Raw genomic sequence first — 19,892 nt, 5'->3', positions numbered from 1 at the left:
TGCTGGGTGGCTCCTGTCTCCTCATTGAGCTCTATGCCCTGGCAGGTACTAATACTGGGGTCATGGCCAAATGACAGGAAATAGGTAAAGCAAGGATCCTGGATAACCCACTGACAGGGCAATTAGCCCCTGCCTGAATGAGATCTTTCTTAGCCTTCTCTTTCCCCTTGCTCAACAACATGTCCATTTTTGTACTCTGTATAGAACTTACAGTCATGGCACTTTAAAAGAAGAAAAAGAAATTCAATTTTAGCCAATAGTTTCTTTTTTTTTTCTGCCTTTCCTTTGAACAGATCAGAAATTTGAGACATCTGGACCTTCCCTCCCCTTCATGTCCCCAGTGCCGAGTACATTATGGCAAGCAAATGTACAATGGCTAAGAGTAAGACTTCTGGAGTCAGACTCTGTCTAGGTGTAAACCCTGACTCTGCTACTTACCAACCATGTGGCCTTGTCACTTAACCTCTCTGAGCTTCAGTTTTCTCATCTATGAAATGGGGAAAATAACAGTACCTACTTTACAGGGTTGTGAGTATTCAACAAGATAACATATGCAAAGTGCTTAGATGGTACAGTATGCAATAAGCCTGTGATAAATGTTAGCTGTTATTACATACCCTCCTCTCAAATATTCACACCTCTGATATTCTCTATGCCTTCCAGCTTGCCTATATGCTAGGAAGGCTAGGGAAAGGTGTATGGACATTTTAACAATAATTTCCCTTTGAAAGACATATCCCAGCTAACATATAAACATGGGTATATTTGGCAACCTGAGGATTCCTGTTGTCATGGAACACAGAACTAGAAGAGATCATTTCCGGTCCCCCTCATTTTAAGTACTGGTGAAGGAAGTTAAGATCCAGAAAGAGAAAGTGACTTATGTAAGGTAGGAGATGAGGCTGAATACAAAGAGGTGTATTTTTTGTATTGCTACCTGGGGTGTCTCCACTATTCAGGATTCTCTAGTCAAAACGCTGAAGCCAGACTCAAGAGAAGCTAGAAGATACTAACTTCCTCTCCTGCATTCTGATCAGCTTCCTGCCCCTTCTTCCACGCCCAGGCCTCCGAAAAGGATCTCTCCTCAGACAGATGCAAAAATCAAAGCTGCCTTTCTCCAAGCTTGGGCTCTATCTGGGTACTGGGTCGTCAGCAGTTTCAGGTTAGGAGATCTTTCCCAATCCAGAAGAATGTAAGGGTAAGGAAGAAAGCTTCCAGCCTCCTTTCCATCCAGCTGCAATGGCTAAAAGTTCTACACAAAATCAGAATAAACTGAGATAGTGCTATAGTCAAGCAAAAGATCTAAAACTATGAGCCTTCCTTCTCAGTGTCTGATATTGTTTCTGATGCCATGGGCTGTTTAAAAGTCCCCTGGGTGGCAGTGTTTTTAATCTAGACAGAAAAGGATGTGAGAGGGATGTAGTACATAGCCAGTCATCAAAGTCTAGATACTGGCTAGTGGTACAAGGAGTGGGTCCATGTTGTTTGAAACCTGAGGCTTATAAAATTAAAGGCTTCTCCTTTAAGGAAAAGAGTAGAGATGATGACTTTTTCAAAGTGTATAAGCGCCTATGAGCATGTGAACACACTGCTCGGGCACACTCTCAGGGCCTTGGAAGGGACCTGTTCAAGCAAGCGGCCTGCGGCTTAAACTTTGGCTGCAAGGTAAATTCAACGAGAAGTAGCATTAATAGCTATCAAAGTAAAACTCTGCCAACCCAAGGAGGAATAAAGGATAGGATCTTAACCTCAGGCACCCACCTCATTTGGGTTCTCAGACAAATGCTGCCAACCCTTACCTGTTTTAAGAAGATGCTGTTTCCCCAAGATCCATACCAGCTCATCTGTATCTGGAAATTCTTCTAAGTAGTCAGCATAAATAGTAATCTGGTTTTCATACTTGGATAAAACTGAAAGAAAAGGAAAGAAACTTAAGCAAAATCTAATAGAGGGGACTTGCTTCTGTGGTGTACTTTTTATTACCTTTGTCCTGAAGGAGAAGGGCCACAGGTTCAAATCTAATGTAGGCAAACGCTTGTCCTTGAGGAACAAAGACAATTCACAAGGCTACAAAATCTTTCAGTACAGGGCTTTCCTCGTGACCACCTATTTTAACCTTCCCTTTTTCATGGTCCATTTGGCATGATCTGTAAATAATTATTTGGTCACAGTTATTTAAACACCTTTTTTTCATGGGGCCCTCTTTGTAAATAGCCACTTATCGAGCTTCTAGTGTGAGTATCTGAATGTGATACAATACTGAGGGCATACCTGACTGCTGCCCACATCACAGAGAATACTGTGAAGTTTCTAGAAGCTAGTTGCTTAGAAGGGGCTATAACAAACCTGAAAGATTTTCTAACTGTGAAAATGTAGTACTTTAGCTAGAAGATCAGCTGTTTTAACAGTATGTTTGCCATTTTATTTACATATTGACTTTTGCAAAGAAGGATCCTGAAGTGACGATAAATACAACTTGCTCTTGGGATTCACAAATCACTAAGGTTCTCTCTCAAAGTAACTGAACCAAATATAATTAAACCCCATAAGTTCACAGACCACACTCTCAGAACTTAGCACTATGTAAAGTGAGATGGATTAAAATTCATTCTTGTACCTCCTGTGGGGAAAGGGTCTGCTATAAGAGGCAAGTCTTGAGACTTATGAAGGGGTCCTGTCTCAAACATTCTCTTTAGGTAATTATCTGAGGGAAATTATAGTGTAGTTAGTAAATAAGTTTCAAAGTCCACAAAAACCTATTTTTACCCATTTAAACCTATTTTTATAAACAAAAAAATCAAATTGATAGTATATTCCATATTCTATGGTGCTCTATGAGAAACCATATCTCAAGTTCAAAGCTAAGACACACAACACACCCGTTCTCTTTTCAGCTCTTGGAGTCTCCCCAGCCCCTGTGGGGAGAGGAGCTCAGAGTGAGGAGGTTGTTTTTGTGCAGCTACGAGTAGCTAGCTGCAGGGACTCTCCCAAAGCTAAGTAGCTAAGAGCTCCATGGGAATAGTTTTCCTGTAAAAATAGCATTGTGGGATATGCTGAACTCACTTGAAAGGACTAATTGTTTTCTTTTGGCTTTGTTTTTTAAGGCAAGAGCATGCTATTTTCATAGAAATAAATGTTCCTAAATATAAACGAGTGGGATCTGATCATAAAAATACTTGGTTGGAGGATGAAGTTATACTTTGTGTAATTTGTACAAACTGAAATTACAATTGTTTGAAGTTATAATTTTAGAAAAACAGCTACCCAGAGATACTGTCTTCTTGAGAGATATTATAGAAGTCCAATCTTTCAGGGATTTAAGTCACTTTTCTCCTCAAATGTTTTAATCACTGAGTTAATAATCTCAGCAGTATTTCAAAACCAAGGAATTTAGAAATGAGACAGTCATTTTGTTCTCCAGTAAAAACTCACCACAGCCAAATCTTCCAGGGAGCCTATGCCATCTTAGCCTTTCTGCCACTGGCCTTAGCCTCTGGCCCCTGCCCAGGAAATACCAGGCTAAAAATGATTGCCCAGATCAGGCCATCCCCAGTAGGTGGGGGGCTGAGGTGGTGTAAATCACACTGTGTACCTTCCCACTCTATTCTCTACCCCTCATAGGCAAGAGAAATCAAGTTTAAATGAACATCCAGTGTAACTTAGAAAGAAAGACAGGAAATAAGTAGACTGAAAGGAGTGTGAGAAAGGGGCAGCCTCTCTGGCATTCCCCTGGTAGGGGTGAGGAAGGGTAGCACTGGATGAATGTACAGCATGTAAGCATATAAGCCTTGGGTCTTTTTTAGTACTGGCTGAAAAAAACATTTCTCTCTCACCAACCCTGTCTCAGTGAGTCACTGCCTAGCTATCTGGTCAAATCAGTACAGCCCCTTAAAGCCAGTAGAGAACTCTGCTGCTTCATTTGGGATGGCTCTGACCAAAATGGTAGCCAAAGGGTTTCCTCTTGCTTTTCAGCCCCTCTCAGGGCAGCAGAAGGTCATTACAGTCTCTATTCTTCCTGATTCTCCTCTTAGAAGATAGACTCCCAGAATACAGTGTGTCAGGCCCAAGCCAGCCTGAGTCAAAGCTACATGGATGAAAGAAATAAAAGTCAGAAAAGAAGATGAGACTGACAGAGGCAAAGAGCAGTTACATGGGGAGAGTGTATGTAAAGGGGTCTGGGGAGGAAAGGGAAATAGGTCTTACACAAGGAGAACTCAGAGCAATGAGAAGCAAACTGGGATGTGTTTGAGGTGCAGAAGTGAAATCACATTTCCAACAAAATCACTTTTTAACTACAGCAACTCTTTTTTTAATAGAAGTATAGGTGATATACAATCTTATAGTGGTTTCAGATATACAATAAAGTGTTTCAACAGTTACCCATATTATTAAATCCTCACCCCCACTACGGTTACTATCTGTCATCATAGGAAGATGTTACAGAATCATTGACGATATTCTCCATGCTGTGTACAGCAACTCTTTAAAATTTTTTTTTCATCAACTACTTTTGGCTTGTCTTAAAATTAACAAACAAGACATCAGTCACATTTGTGTTCCCTGTCCTTTCAGCATGTTTGAAAAGATAGGGGCTATACAGGCAGAGTTACAAATACTGTAGTTTGGTGGACCAAGAGTTAGCTTCCCCAGGGTCTGATGGACAACAGGCTTCACCGAGTTCCATTTTACTTTAATAATTATTGCACTGAAGTCTCTGCTAGGTTGGTTAGCTTAGCAGTCAGCTAAGAATTGAACAAAAATTTCCTTAAATTCCTGGAACCAAAAATTCTCCCAGTCTTGACCAAGGGACTCTGTGTACATGTTGGGGCATGCCTCCAACCCTCAGCCAGGTGGTTGAGAACTCTACCTTAATCTTCCCTTTCTGCTTGTAAAGAGCTCAAGATCAGCCAGAGTGAAAGTTAAGGATCTTCTCGGGCCTTTCCTGAGCATGCATACAGCCCTGAGAATGCACATAGCCCCAGGCATGCATGTGGTCTTCTAGATTCCTAGGAACATGCCTGAAATTTTCAAAGCCACAATGGGCATGTTATTCCTCAGCTTTTCCTTTAATGACTTTTGGTTATCTACTGCCTCAGGCATCTGTGATATTAATCAATTACCTCTAGTGGTTTTCAAAAAGGCAGCTGGGGAAACGCTTTCTGCTCCACGTCAGGGCAAATAAATACAGTCTTGCAAATGGGGTCTTCTGGGGAACCACCAGAGAGATCAAATAATGACAGTTCTTTAGAAATGAGGCTTTACAGGAACACCAAGCCATTCTGTGCTCTCCAGTGGCTATAGGCTGCTGGCTTTCCCTGTGTTTGCAGACTGGATTTTCAAGGCTACTGTCGGGCCGGAGAGCGAGGAGCAAAGGGCAAGCGAAAACAGCACAAAGCTCACTCTTCTTACCAAAATGCAGCCATTTTTCTTGTTGCAAGCTGCTGGTTAATTTCAAGAACTCTGAAGAGTCGATTGTAATCATTTTTGCCAGGTTTTCAAAAACTGCTATTATGGAAACAGAATTTTCAGGAGTCCTCACTCTGCCATTTTTGCTGATGGCTTACGTTAATTATATGCTTTCCAGTGACTGACTATATTTCTAAGGGTTATTTTGTAAAACTGCAAGCAAATGAAGAAAATCACTTTGAACAACAAATTTTCTGATAGCGCTTAACAAAGACACTTGTACATCAAGGCTCCTGGATTCCCAGGGGCTTGTGCCCCACAAACACCACAAACTCTCTGAGGGGAAATCAAAAGGCCACAGAATCTCAGGGCCAGAAGGAGATCTTCCTTATAGGTCACCCAATTCTAAAAGCATGCCAGGATACTGCTGGTACCAAAACAGTCTTCTCAGTAATACATACATATTTAACACGCTGTCAGGTCACAGCTCCAAAAATATATGAAAATGTCCATGGAAGACAGGTATGGTAAGCGCTGAATATTCATCAATATATTCATTCCATAAACTTTTACAGAGTACCTACTATGTGCTAAGCACAGGGGATAGAAGATCACTGAAATGTAGTCTCCATCCTCCAAAAGCTTTTAATCTAGTGGAGAGGATAGGTATGGAAAAAACTAACTCCGGTAAGTAGTATAAAAAAGGAAAGTGATGTAATGTACAGCATAGGGAATATAGTCAATAATATTGTAGTAACTTTGTGTAGTGACAGATGGTAACCAGACCTATTGAGGTGATCATTTCATAATGTATAAAAATATCAAACCACTTTTGTATACCTGAAACTAATAGAATATTGCATGTGAATTACAATTCAATAAAAAAAGGAAAGTGGTGTGGAAGGTAGCAAGTGATTAATTCCAAATGGAGGTGAACGGACCTTCCACAACCTAGAAAAGGTGGCATGGGTGCTGAGCCTTAATGGAAATTAGATATAAGTGGTAAGGGGGAAGGGAGGAAATTCCTGGTTGAGGGAACAGCAAAAGGATTTGGCAAGTGACTGAGTGTGCAGTGGGGCTGGGGAGAGTGAGAGAGAGAGTCAAAAATAACTTGCAGTTTTCAAGTATAGGTGATGAAATGGTAGCAGAAAAATATGGTGTGTGTGTTGGTGGTGGTGGGGAGTTGGTCTAGCCAGAACATATTGGACTCATGAGTTTAGCTGACAAAGGAAGAAGAGGTTAAAAAAAAAAGTGAAGAGGAAGTCAACCTGCACAGGGATTGTGAAGAGGGTCATGACAGATAGCAGGTTGATTAGCAGAGTCTAGGAAGGTAGGAGGAATCCAGAAGAACAAAGTTCAGCCTAAAATGTGCCCTAACCCCCCTCCTTCTGGGTCCCCTTAGTGTCCTGGTCTTTCCAGTCTCTGCTCACCTGTGCACAGAACCTGCCCCACCTTCATTTTTCTTCCTCCTTGGTTTTCTGACAATCAGGAAGTAAGAAAATAGATAACTGGACAACAGTTCTTAACATTTCAAGGGGGATTTTCGGGTCCCAAACTGCAAGTTTTCTTGAATTAATTCAGCAAGTCACACCCTAGTGATGCTGGGTTGTCAAGTAATGCGAAAGACATGAAAGATTTCTCCACAGACCCAGTATAAACTCTGACAACGTAAGAGAATGTTGTTGTTTTTAGACTTACACCAAAGAATCTTAACCAAAGAGTTATCATTCAGCTTGACTTGATGACTCGATGAGATTCTATTTAACTGACAGGTACTGGTGGTGGTAGAGCACAGCAGGCTACACCTGCCAAATTTCAAGGCAAGTCAGCAAAGGTATAACCAGTCCAGTTGGCAAAGGACCACTGTTAAGTGGTAAGACCCTTTAATTTTCAGGTAGAAAAATCTGTCAGGCCAGAGATGACTTGGCTCCACAAAATACATTTCTTAAAAATTTCAATCATTTCATCCTGCTGACAATGGTGGTTAAGAATCAAATGTAATGTAAAATTGGACTCTTTCTGGTTCTTTGAAAGTGGTGCTTTTGAAAAGCTTATTGCCTTTTAAAGTGTATTTTTCTTGTTGTTCTCACTTAGGGACAAATTACCACCTGCTGTCTGCTGACTGAAATTCATTTGGAAACGTCCATGAGGAAATGGGATTCCATGCACAAACTGGTCAGGAATGCATCTAACACACAGAATACTGCACCTCTAAATTGCTGCCTCTTTTTGCTTTTGATAAGGTAACTCTGTTCTTGAAAATGCATTTTTTAGAAGATAAAAAGACGCTGCTTTTATAAAGGTTGTATTTGTTGATAAGGCATACAAAGAAGGTGGCATATTGTATGGATGGAGGATGGATGGATGGAGAAAAATATTTGATTGGCTTTATAATTCAAGAGCTGTGGCAATGATTCTACAAACTGAGGTGAGAATCATCTCGATTCTTCATCAACAGGTTTTATTGTTCTTAAGGCTCAAGCTGCTAGTGAAAAGTGGGGTTGTATTCCTATGGAGGACAGTTTCACATTAGTGTCACTGCCAAGTCATGCACTGGGTCCAAAGTAAGCCTCCATGGTATTGTATCTTTGATTTTGGACAGTATCCAAACCAAAATGCAGCAATACTCAAATACAGAGTCTGTGGTTCCTGTCAGAAGCAACACACCATAACAATATTAGTCAAATTGAAGAGGGCATAAAATTATTTTTCTCCATCATTGAAAAGAAAAGAAAATTGTAGGAGGATTTTTTGGCATGGTGAAGAGAATGAGGAACCACTCTTCACATCTCTTGGAAATAGCTCTAGCCTAGGAACCCTAAAATTTAGGTTCTAGTCCCACCATGCCACTAACTAGCTATGTGACCTTGGAGAATTTACTATACTTCTTTGGGCCTTTGATTCTCCATCTATAAAATGAACAGTATGTTTTCAAACAGCATATCATAATTCATCAGTGGGCTGTGAAATCTACATAGTGGGCTTCAATCAGCATTTTTAAAAATTTAAATTGAAGAGGACAGAAAATATTACAATGTATAATAAGGATTAGCATTGTTTCATGAAACTTTTGTGTGTATATAAACTGGGTTGCAATATAAAATGTATTTCTCATTGTATTATCAGATGAAAAACATTGTAAAGACACTGGTCTAGACCTAAGCTGTCCAATACAGTAGCCACTAGCTACACTGAGGTGTTTATATTTAAATAAAACTAAAGATGAGGAGGAAAAGATGGAGGCATGAGTAGGGTGGTGGAAATCTCCTCCCAAAACCATACATATTTTGAAAATACAGCAAATACAACTACCCCTAAAAGAGTAACCAGAAGATACAGTACACCAGCCAGGCTACATCTGCAAAAATCCAACATCTCATGGAAAAAGGTAAGATACAAAGCCATGACCCGGTAGGACCCGAACACTCCCCGCACCCAAGCTCACCGGCAGGAGGAAAAGAATCAGAATGGGGAGGGAGTGGAAGCACAGGACTGTTAAATAACCAGCCCTAGTAATCTGCTCTGGGAGCACTGACACACACTGCATGGTGCTCTGTATATTAGAGGAGTGGAAAAGCAAAATCCGAGACTAAGCCTGCAAACAGGTTCCCACAGCCAGCTTCCCTGGGACAAAAGAAAAGCAGGTGCTTTAAAAGTCTTAAAGGGACAAGGGTTTAACAGGTGGACAAAATCATCCTGGCACACTCAGTCCAGCAGGCTGGGAACTTTAGGGAACATCAGGCCCCCTAACCCCCAGGTTGGCAACACAGCTCTGAGACCCCTCATGGCAACAAGCAGCCTGCCATTCCTTCCTCCCGGCTGGAACCTGCAAGCAAACCGGCTATCCACGCCATTGCTGCAGACCAGCTGGAGAGGAGCCCCGCCTACAGTAACCACAAAGCTTAACACAGAGGCTTCTCCCTGCGTATGGTTGACTGGCACAGACAGTGGACATGGGCGCAGAGACCGAGAGGCACAAAGGGGCTTTGTTCTCATGGCAGAACACACGCTGCTCATATGCAACCTCCACCAGCACCCTAGGCTATCCCGAGGGCCGCTCTGCCCATGGCAGCTTAAGGCATCAACCCAGAGGCTGCTCCTGAGATGGGTGCAAAGACCAGAAGGCATGAAGGGGCTTTGTTCTTGTGGCAGAACAAGCACCGCTCACTTGCAATTCCCACCAGTGAACTAGACCATCCAGAGGGACACCCCACCCATAGCAACTTAGGGGATTAACCCAGAGGCTGCTCCCTGCATGCAGTTGACAGGCACAGACAGTGGACATGGACACAGAGACTGGGAGGCACGAAGGGGCTTTGATCTTGTGGCAGAACATGTGCTGCTGGCCTGTAAACCCTGCTAATGCCCTAGGCCATCCCAAGGGGCACCCCGCCCACAGTAGCCTAGTGGATTAACCCAGAGGCTGCTCCCTGTGTGCAGTTAACTGGCACAGACAGCGCAGACAGGCAAGGCGATCAGCAAGCAGGAAGGGAATTTGTTCTCCCAGCTAACACACATGCCACTCGCCGGAAACCACTCTCATTGCCATGAAAAGGCAGAAGAAGCTATTCAATCCAAAATCCCTCAAACACCAGACAGAGGGCGCGGTGAGACTGAAATCACCAATCTTCCTGAAAAAGAATTCAAAATAAAAGTCATAAGCATGCTGTTGGAGTTACAGAGAAATATTCAAGAGCTAAAGGATGAATTCAGGAGGGAGATAACAGAAACGAAACAAACAATGGAAGGATTTAAGAGCAGACTGATGAGGTAGAAGAGACTGTTAATGGAATAGAAAGCAGAGAACAGGAATACAGAGAAGCTGAGGCAGAAAGATATAAAAGGATCTCTAGGAATGAAAGAATATTAAGAGAACTGTGTGATCAATCCAAACGGAACAATAATCGAATTACAGGGGAACTAGAATAAGCAGAAGAGAGAAAAAGGGATAGAAAGTGTCTTTGAAGAAATAATTGCTGAAAACTTCCCCAATCTGGGGAAGGAAATAGTCTTGCAGGCCATGGAAGTCCACAGATCTCCCAACACAAGGTACCCAAGGAGGAAAACAACAAGACATATAATAGATAAAATAGCAAAGATCAAAGACAAGGACAGAGTATTAAAAGCTGCCAGAGAGAGAAAACAGATCACTTACAAAGGAAAACCCATCAGGCTATCATCAGACTTCTCAGCAGAAACCTTACAGGCCAGAAGGGAATGGCATGATATATTCAATGCAATGAAACAGAAGGGCCTTGAACCAAGAATACTGAATCCAACAAAATTATCATTTAAATTTGAAGGAGGAATTAATTCCCAGATAAGCAAAAGTTGAGGGAATTTACTACCCACAAGCCATCTCTACAGTCTATTTTAACGGGACTGCTCTAGATGGAAGTATGCCTAAGGCTAAATAGTGGTCACCAGAGAAAATAAAACCACAGAAAAGGAAGTAGACCAACTAAATACTAACTAAATACAAAATAAAATCAGCTACCCACAATATCAGTCAAGGGAAACACAGAGTACAGAATAAAACACCTAACATATAAAGAGTGAAAGAGAAAGAAAAAGAAGGGAGAGAAATAAAGAATCATCAGACTGTGCTTATAATAGCATAATAAGTGAGTTAAGTTAGATGGATGGATAATGAAGAAGCTTCCCTTGAACCTTTGGCAACCATGAATCCAAAGCCTGCAATGGCAATAAGTACATACCTATCAATAATCACCCTAAATGTAAATGGACTGAATGCACCAATCAAAAGACACAGAGTTATAGAATGGATTAAAAAGCAAGACCCATCTATATGCTGCTTACAAGAGCCTGACTTCAAACCCAAAAACATACACAGACTAAAAGTGAAGGGATAGAAAAAGATATTTCATGCAAACAATAGGGAGAAAAAAGCAGGTGTTACAGTACTTGTATCAGACAAAATAGACTTCAAAACACACAAGAGACAAAGAAGGACATTACAGACTGATAAAGGGGTCAGTCCAACAAGAGGATATAGCCATTATAATTATCTATGCACCCAACACAGGAGTACCTACATATGTGAAACAAATACTAATATAATTAAAGGAGGAAACAGAATGCAATGCATTCATTTTAGGAGACTTCAATACACCTCTCACTCCAAACAACAGATCAGCAAGACAAAAAATAAGGACACAGAGGCACTGAACAACATATTAGAACAGATGTACCTAATGGACATCTACAGAACACTGCATCCAAAAGCAACAGGATACACATTCTTCTCAAGTGCACATGGAACATTTTCAAGAATAGATCATATGCCAGGCCACAAAAAGAGCCTCAGTAAATTCAAAAAGATTGAAATTGTACCAACCAACTTCTCAGATAACAAAGGTATAAAACTATAAATAAATTGTACAAAGAAAACAAAAAGGCTCACAAACACATGGAGGCTTAACAACATGCTCCTAAGTAATCAATGGATCAATGACCAAATAAAAAAAAGAGATCAAGCAATATATGGAGACAAATGACAATGACAGCATAATGCCCCCACTTACGTGGGATGCAGCGAAGGCAGTTCTAAGACGAAAGTATATTGCAAACCAGGACTATTTAAAGAAGAAAGAATAATCTCAAAAGAGTAGTCTAAATTTACAATTATTGAAACTGGAAAAAGAAGAACAAATAGGCCCAAAGTCAGCAGAAGGAGGGACATAATAAAGATTAGAGAAGAAATAAATAAAATTGAGAAGAATAAAACAATAGAAAAATTAATGAAACCAAGAGCTGGTTATTTGAGAAAATAAACAAAATAGTAAATGCCTAGCCAGACTTATTAAGAAAAAAAGAGAATTTATACACATATCCAGAATCAGACATGAAAAAGGAAAAATCACTATGAACACCACAGAAATACAAAGAATTATTAGAGAATACTATGAAAAACTACATATTAACAAACTGGATAACCTAGAAATAATGGACAACGTTCTAGAAAAACACAACCTTCCAAGACTGACCCAGGAAGAAACAGAAAATCTAAACAGACCAATTACAGCAATGAAATTGAATCAGTAATCCAAAACGACCCAAGAGCAAAATGCTCGGACCAGATGGATTCAACACTCAATTTTATCACACATTTGGAGAAGACATAATACCCATTCACCTTAAAGTTTTCCAAAAAACAGAAGAGGAGGGAATACTTCCAAACTCATTCTATGAAGCCAGCATCACTCTAACATCAAAACCAGGCAAAGACCCCACAAAAAAGAAAACTACAGACCAACATACCTGATGAACATAGATGCAAAAATACTCAACAAAATATTAGCAAATCAAATTCAAACATACATCAAGAGGATCATACACCATGATCAAGTGGGATTCATCCCAGGGATGCAAGGATGGTACAACATTCAAAAATCCATCAACTTCATCCATCACATCAACAAAAAGAAGGACAAAAACCACATCATCTCCATAGATGCCAAAAAAGCATTTGACAAAATTCAACATCCACTCATGATAAAAACACTCAACAAAATGTGTATAAAGAGCAAGTACGTCAACATAATAAAGGCCATATATGACAAACCCACAGCCAACATCATACTTAACAGTGAGAAACTGAAAGCTTTTCCTCTAAGATTAGGAAAAGACAAGGATGTCCACTCTCCCCACTTTTATTCAACATAGTAGTGGTGTTCCTATCCACGGTAATCAGAGAACACAAAGAAATAAAAGGCATCCAGATTGGCAAGGAAGAAGTCAAACTGTCCCTGTTTGCAGATGACATGATATTGTACATAAAATACCCTAAAGAATCCACTCCAGAACTAATAGACCTAATATCTAAATTCAGCAAGGTTGCAGGATACAAAATTAATACATAGAAATCTGTGGCATTCCAATACATGAATGATGAACTTGCAGGAAGAGAAATCAGGAAAACAATTCCATTGACAATTGCATCAAAAAGGATAAAATACCTAGGAATAAACCTAACCAAGGGAGTCAAAGACCTATACCCTGAAAACTACAAGACACTCATGTGAGAAATTAATGAGGACACTAATAAATGGAAATTCATCCCATGCTCTTGGCTAGGAAGAATTAATATTGTGAAAATGGCCATCCTGCCTAAAGCAATCTACAGATTCAGTGCAATCCCTATCAAAATACTGACAGCATTCTTCAACAAACTGGAATAAATAGTTCTAAAATTCATAGGGAACCACAAAAGACTCCGAATAGCCAAAGCAATCCTGAGAAGGAAGAATAAAGTAGGGGGGATGTTGCTTCCCAACTTCAAGCTCTACTACAAAGTCACAGTGATCAAGACAATTTGGTACTAGCACAAGAACAGACCCATAGACCAGTGAAACAGAATAGAGTCCAGATACTAACTCAAGCATATATGGTCAATTAATATACAATAAAGGAGCCATGGACATACAATGGGGAAATGACAGCCTCTTCAACAGCTGGTGTGGGCAAAACTGGACAGCTACATTAAGAGAATGAAACTGGATTACTGTTTAACTCCATACACAAATGTAAACTCGAAATGGATCAAAGACCTGAATGTAAGTCATGAAACCATAAAACTCTTAGAAGAAAACATAGGCAAAACTCTTTTGAATATATTGCCCTCTTACAGCACTAAATTATGTTTTCTACCTTTATCTTGCATCTACCTACCACTTCAGCATTTTATTTAAAAATAATAATAATAATAATAATAAGGGAGAAATGTGGGATTCACATATAAATCAAGTATAAAAATCAAACAAATAATCATATCTGACTTGATTGTTTATAGTTCATGATGCATGATCAAAACTGAAAGTTTCTGTGATATGACTGCCCTTGCACTGTTTGCCATGTAAGAACTTATTCACTATGTAAGAACTTGTTCACCATGTAAGAACTTGTTCGTTATGCTTCAGAAGATTGGAGACTGTTGAGAATTAGCCTTGGGGTTGATTAATGATTGTGCATTGAGTCCCCTATACAGAATTTTATTGTTGTTAACAACCATTTGCTCAATAAATATGAGAGATGCCCTCTCAAAAAAAAAAACTCTTTTGAATATAAACATGAGAAACTTCTTCATGAACATATCTCCACGGGCAAGGTAAACAAAAGCAAAAATGAACAAGTGGGACTATATAAAATTAAAAAGCTCCTGTACAGCAAAGGACAACATCAGTAGACCAAAAAGGTATCCTACAATATGGGAGAATATATTCAGAAATGACATATCTGATAAGGGGTTGACATCCAAAATATACAAAGAGCTCACACACCTCAACAAACAAAAAGCAAATAAACCAATTAAAAAATGGGCACAGGATCTGAACAGACACTTCTCCAAAGAAGAAATTCAGATGGCCAACGGGCACATGAAAAGATACTCCATATTGCTAATCATCAGAGAAATGCAAATTAAAACCACAATGAGATATCACCTCACACCAGTTAGGATGGCTACCATTCAAAAGACAAACAACAACAAATGTTGGGGAGGATGTGGAGAAAGGGGAAACCTCCTACACTACTGGTGTCAATGTAAATTAGTTCAACCATTGTGGAAAGCAGCATGGAGGTTCCTCAAAAACTAAAAATAGAAATACCATTTGACCCAGAAATTCCATGCCTAGGAATTTACCCTAAGAATACAGGAGCCCAGTTTGAAAAAGACATATGCACCCCTTTGTTTATGGCAGCACTATTTACAATAGCCAAGAAATGGAAGCAACCTAAGTGTCCATCAGTAGATGAATGGATAAAGAAGATGTGGTAAATATACACAATGGACTATTATTCAGCCATAAGAAGAAAACAAATCCTACCATTTGCAACAACATGGATGGAGCTAGAGGGTATTATGTTCAGTGAAATAAGCCAGGCGGAGAAAGACATGTATCAAATGATTTCACTCATCTGTGGAGCATAAGAACAAAGCAAAAACTGAAGGAACAAATCAGTAGCAGACTCACAGAACCCAAGAATGGACTAACAGTTGCCAAAGGGAAAGGGACTGGGGAGGGTGGGAGGGAAGGGAGGGAGGAAGGGAAGAAGGGGCATTATGATTAGCACACATAAAGTAGGGTGAGGCACGGGTAAGTCAGTATAGCACAGAGAAGACAAGTAGTGATTCTATAGCATCTTACTATGCTGATGAACAGTGACTGTAATGGGGTATGTGGTGGGGACTCGATAATGGGGGGAATCTAGTAACCACAATGTTCCTCTTGTAAGTGCATATTAATGATACCAAAATAAAATAATAATAATAAATGTATAAATAAATAAATAAAACTAAAGATTCAGTTACTCAGTTGCACTAGCTACATTTCAAGCACCCAGTAGTCACATGTGGCTAGTGATTACTGCACTGGACAGTGCAGCTGTGGAATAGTTCCATCATCACAGGAAGTTGTATTGGACAGTCTTATTCTAACAGTCTTTCCATGGTTCTATAGGAGGTGGAGATAGGACAGGTTGTTAGTAGGGATATTCCAAGCTCTAGGAACAGAAGATGGGCTCACTCATCTCTCTCTTAAGAGAGTCTGTATGCCAATTTCTACAAAAATGAGCCAGCAATTATTTATTAAACTCCAAACTTGGTTCTGTAAGGAATACAGAGAAAATGTCCTTGTAAATATTCACTAAATGTTAAATGAACAATCTAAGGCATCATAAAATCATATTATAGTTAAAGACATAAGCCTTATGTAAATGAAAGAGCTAATAAAAAAAGGCAATGCATAGGCAGGTGTTGGTAATAACTAAATGCTGTCAAAGTTCATAAAAGGGAGAAATCAATGAGCATTGGATTCATCAGGGAAGATGTAGGATTTGAACTGGTCTTTAAATTAGTGTGTGGGTTTGGATGAGCAGAGATAAGACAAGAGAATATTCCAGATGAAGGAACACCATAAGTATGAGTGTATCAGAGAATGGGGTAGGTTCTGGAAAATATTGATAAATGAGATTATCGAAGTGACTTGGGAATGGATTATGGAGAGTAGAAAGCCAGTGTAGTAGAGCCCAGGTCATGGTAAAGCCATTGAAAGTTTTCAGAGCACTTTCACATGATCCCGGAGATAGCCAGGCCAAGGATCATTATTTTCATTTTAGAGCTGAAAGAACTGAGTCCCTGAGAGGTAACATGACTTGCCCAGGGTCATATAGTTAGAAAGCTGTGTAACCAGGATTGAAGCCTAGTTAATTTTACTCTCCATCCAGCATTCTTCCCATGACACCTTGCTGTACCGATGATAAAAGCTGGATTTGAGGCACCAGAGATAGGGAGGCCAAGGAGAAAGTTGTAATAATCCAGGCATGAAGTATTGAAGGTGGCAAAAACCAGATGCCCTGGTTACATAAGATACTGTAAAACAAACTGACCATGCAGTACCCACTGTTTATATGAGTAAGAGCATAGACAGTCTGAGGTTAGAACACTGTAATTATTTTTAACTGGAAGTGATCTAAACTACCCCAAAGGAGTAAACATTAACAATATAACTCATATAGTGTCCAGATTTTTCCAGACAGTTCAAGACAATGTTCTGGACATGGTTCCTAAGGAACAACACTTTTATATGTCTATGCATTTTTATGACCCATTTCTTTCTTAGTTGTGTTTCTTTCCTCTGTCAATTTCAATTTGCACTTCTCAGAACTAATTGGTCATATGATTTTTTTACCTCATCTAAATTTCCAGTGAGAAAGTACTAGTACAAAAAGGTCAAGGAGCTAAAGGCCCTGGAGTCTTTCCACACTATTTAGTAAAACTAATGATCAGCTTAGCAATTAATTAGTTAATAATGATTTACTAAGAAAATACTAAAATATACCACTGCCAGACTAATCTTAAAGGATCTCTCCTCCTGTGTCAATAAGTTGCTCAAAAACTTCTGTGGGCTTCCAAGATTGCTGTGATAGGAATCAAATACATACTCATCAGTCTGGCATTTAAGCTCCTTTTCAATATGGCCATTTTCTACATTTCTAGTTGTTTGCTACTGCTCATTACTTCTTCATGAGATCTACTCCGTGCAGCCAAAATTAGCCACATGATGAACTGGAGGCTATTTGCTCATTCATGCTCAACTTGAACTTAGCACAAATGTGCTTTTTTTATGAACACTTTTTCCTCAGTTTTCCCACCAAGAAGTACTTGCTTCTTCTAAGCCTCTATTTTTTTGTATTTATATCTCCTTCATGGCACTGGGCACTTTGTACTTTATTGTTATTTGTAAGCATGTCATCTCTCTGCTACTGGAATGAACTCCTGTCTCAGTCCACATGGGATTCATCTCTGTATCCCCTAGTTCTGATCATAGTGCCTTGCAATAAGTCATCTCCTAAGGTCCATCAAATGTTTACTGAATGAGTGGGCATGCTGACTAAAGTCCAAAAGTTGGTTTACATGTATATCTAAACATCAATTTAACAATCCTTTACTAAGTGTCTATCTTACAACTGACACTGTGGTAGGCCCTGCGAACAAGCAATTTATCTTAAGCAATGTCAAGTCTAATGGGAAGAGAGAGAGAGAAAGAGAGCTCATTTTGATACAGTATGGTCAGTGTCTGCACAGGGGTGAGAGGGCACAGCAGGGGGTCATCTAAGTTAGTCCTGGGCACATAGAAGACTTTGGGAAGAAAGGTGATGGTAGGACTTAGCCTTAGATGATGAGAGTTAAGCAAGGGGAAGCTTGTACCAAAACTCCAAGGGATGAGAGACTCGGGAACAATGGTGCCACATGGAGACTGTCAAGGGTTGTGGCTGGAGAGGCAGGCAGACCTAGGAGATGCTGGCATTAGAAGCCTTAGCAAGGCTTTTGGTCTTAACCTAGGCTCCCCAGGGCCCCTGAAGGATTTCAGATACACCCAGGAAGAAGTCTAGGTATTCCACTATTTACAGAACAGAAGCAGTGCAACAAGTAATTGCAAGTAATCCAAATCCTGGTGTTTTGGGGACATTCATTATCAAATTAAATTCTCTTTAAAAACCCCAAAGAACTAAAGGGACCATCCTCATCAAGAGGGGTTTAGGTGGGTCTGTGTCTTGTAGCATGCTCAGTAGTACAGCACAAATGGAGAAACTCTGAGTCCTTTCCTGGAACAGTACTCTTAATTTGGAGCACTTTCCCAGCTTCCTCCTCTGTTTACAACCACCTCACCCACTTACCAGACCACAGGAATTTCCCCCATACCCTTTCAACATCACACTTCATTAGTAAATGTTGCCAGAAGACATATGATGTTTAAAAATACTTTATCTGCTATGTAATATAAAATTATACTGCCAGAGTTTAGTTTTGGGATTACATAAAATTATACATGTGCCTTCATTTTCAAAACAAAAAATGCATACCAAGTTAATCCTGAGGCAAATTTCTGTAAGGTGAACTTGATTTTCCAACATTATGTTATAATCATTTGAGCCAGGGGCCCAACAAAAACAATTTGACCTCATCCAAAAAGGATACAGTTTGCAATAAAATGGATCCTCATCCTTGATGTGCTTTCCTTGTACCAGACAGCAGGAAAATAAGTATCTACCCACCCACAAACATGAAAAACCCCACCCACCAACCACAGCAAAAATACTCTCTAATGTCTGACAGGCTGAGAATCTTGACTGGCTAAGCAAAACACAGATCCATTTTCATCTCCAAGAGTGGCTTTTCATAACGTGGGTTTTCTTAAAAGGTGTTCAGTCAACAGTTTTTATTAGTACTAAGTTAAATTATTCCACATTAAATTAATTCTAGATTTAAAATGTCTTTTATTGCACCCACCCTAGTGATTCCACTCCTAGGTTTATATTAAAGAAAAATGAGTTCTGCTGTCCATCAAAAGATATGTTCATAGCAGCTTTATCCATAATATCCAAAACATAGAAACAACCCAAATGTCTGACAACAGGGATGCCATGGACTGAATGTTGAAGCCTTAATCCCCAATGTGATGTTATTTGGAGGTGGGGTCTTTGGGTGGTAATTGGGTAACAAGAGTTGAGTCCTCATGAATGGGACTACTGTCCTTATAAAAAAAGACACCAGAGAGATGAGCTCTCTCCATCATGTGAAGACACAGCAAGAAGGTGGCCATCTGCAAACCAGGAAGAGGGACCTTACCAGATACTGAATCTGCCAGTGCCATAATCCTGGGCTTCTGGGAGAAATAAATTGTTGTTTAAGCCACCTGGTCTATGGGATTTTGTTACAGCAGCCTGAACTAAGACAAGGGGAATGGATAAATTGTGGTGAATCATACATGGAAACGGTACAACAAAAAAGAACTAATACTATACACTAAACATGGATGAATCTCACAGATGTTATATTAAACAAAAAAGCCAGATACAAAGTAGTACATACAATATGACTATTTACATAAAGTTTGAAATCAGGCAAAATTATTCTATGATGTTAGCAGTCAGAATAATTGTTACCCTTGGGAGGGGGTGATGAC

At 39.8% G+C, this 19,892-nt stretch overlaps 1 protein-coding gene across 1 annotated transcript in view; it reads right to left on the bottom strand.

The window, feature by feature from the left end:
- Window positions 1-19,892, bottom strand: part of ATG4A (autophagy related 4A cysteine peptidase) — a gene marked incomplete at its 5' end in the record, with an annotated part of 58,615 nt that overhangs the window by 18,064 nt on the left and 20,659 nt on the right. The window contains one exon of the mRNA XM_036924946.2: window positions 1,800-1,910. Within this exon, the coding sequence (XP_036780841.2) occupies window positions 1,800-1,910 (111 nt within the window). The remainder of the gene's footprint in view (window positions 1-1,799; window positions 1,911-19,892) is intronic.

This window comes from Manis pentadactyla, chromosome X (genome assembly GCF_030020395.1).
Source record: "Manis pentadactyla isolate mManPen7 chromosome X, mManPen7.hap1, whole genome shotgun sequence".
Taxonomy (NCBI): Eukaryota; Metazoa; Chordata; class Mammalia; order Pholidota; family Manidae; genus Manis; species Manis pentadactyla.
This window is presented reverse-complemented; position numbering and strand designations above follow the sequence as displayed.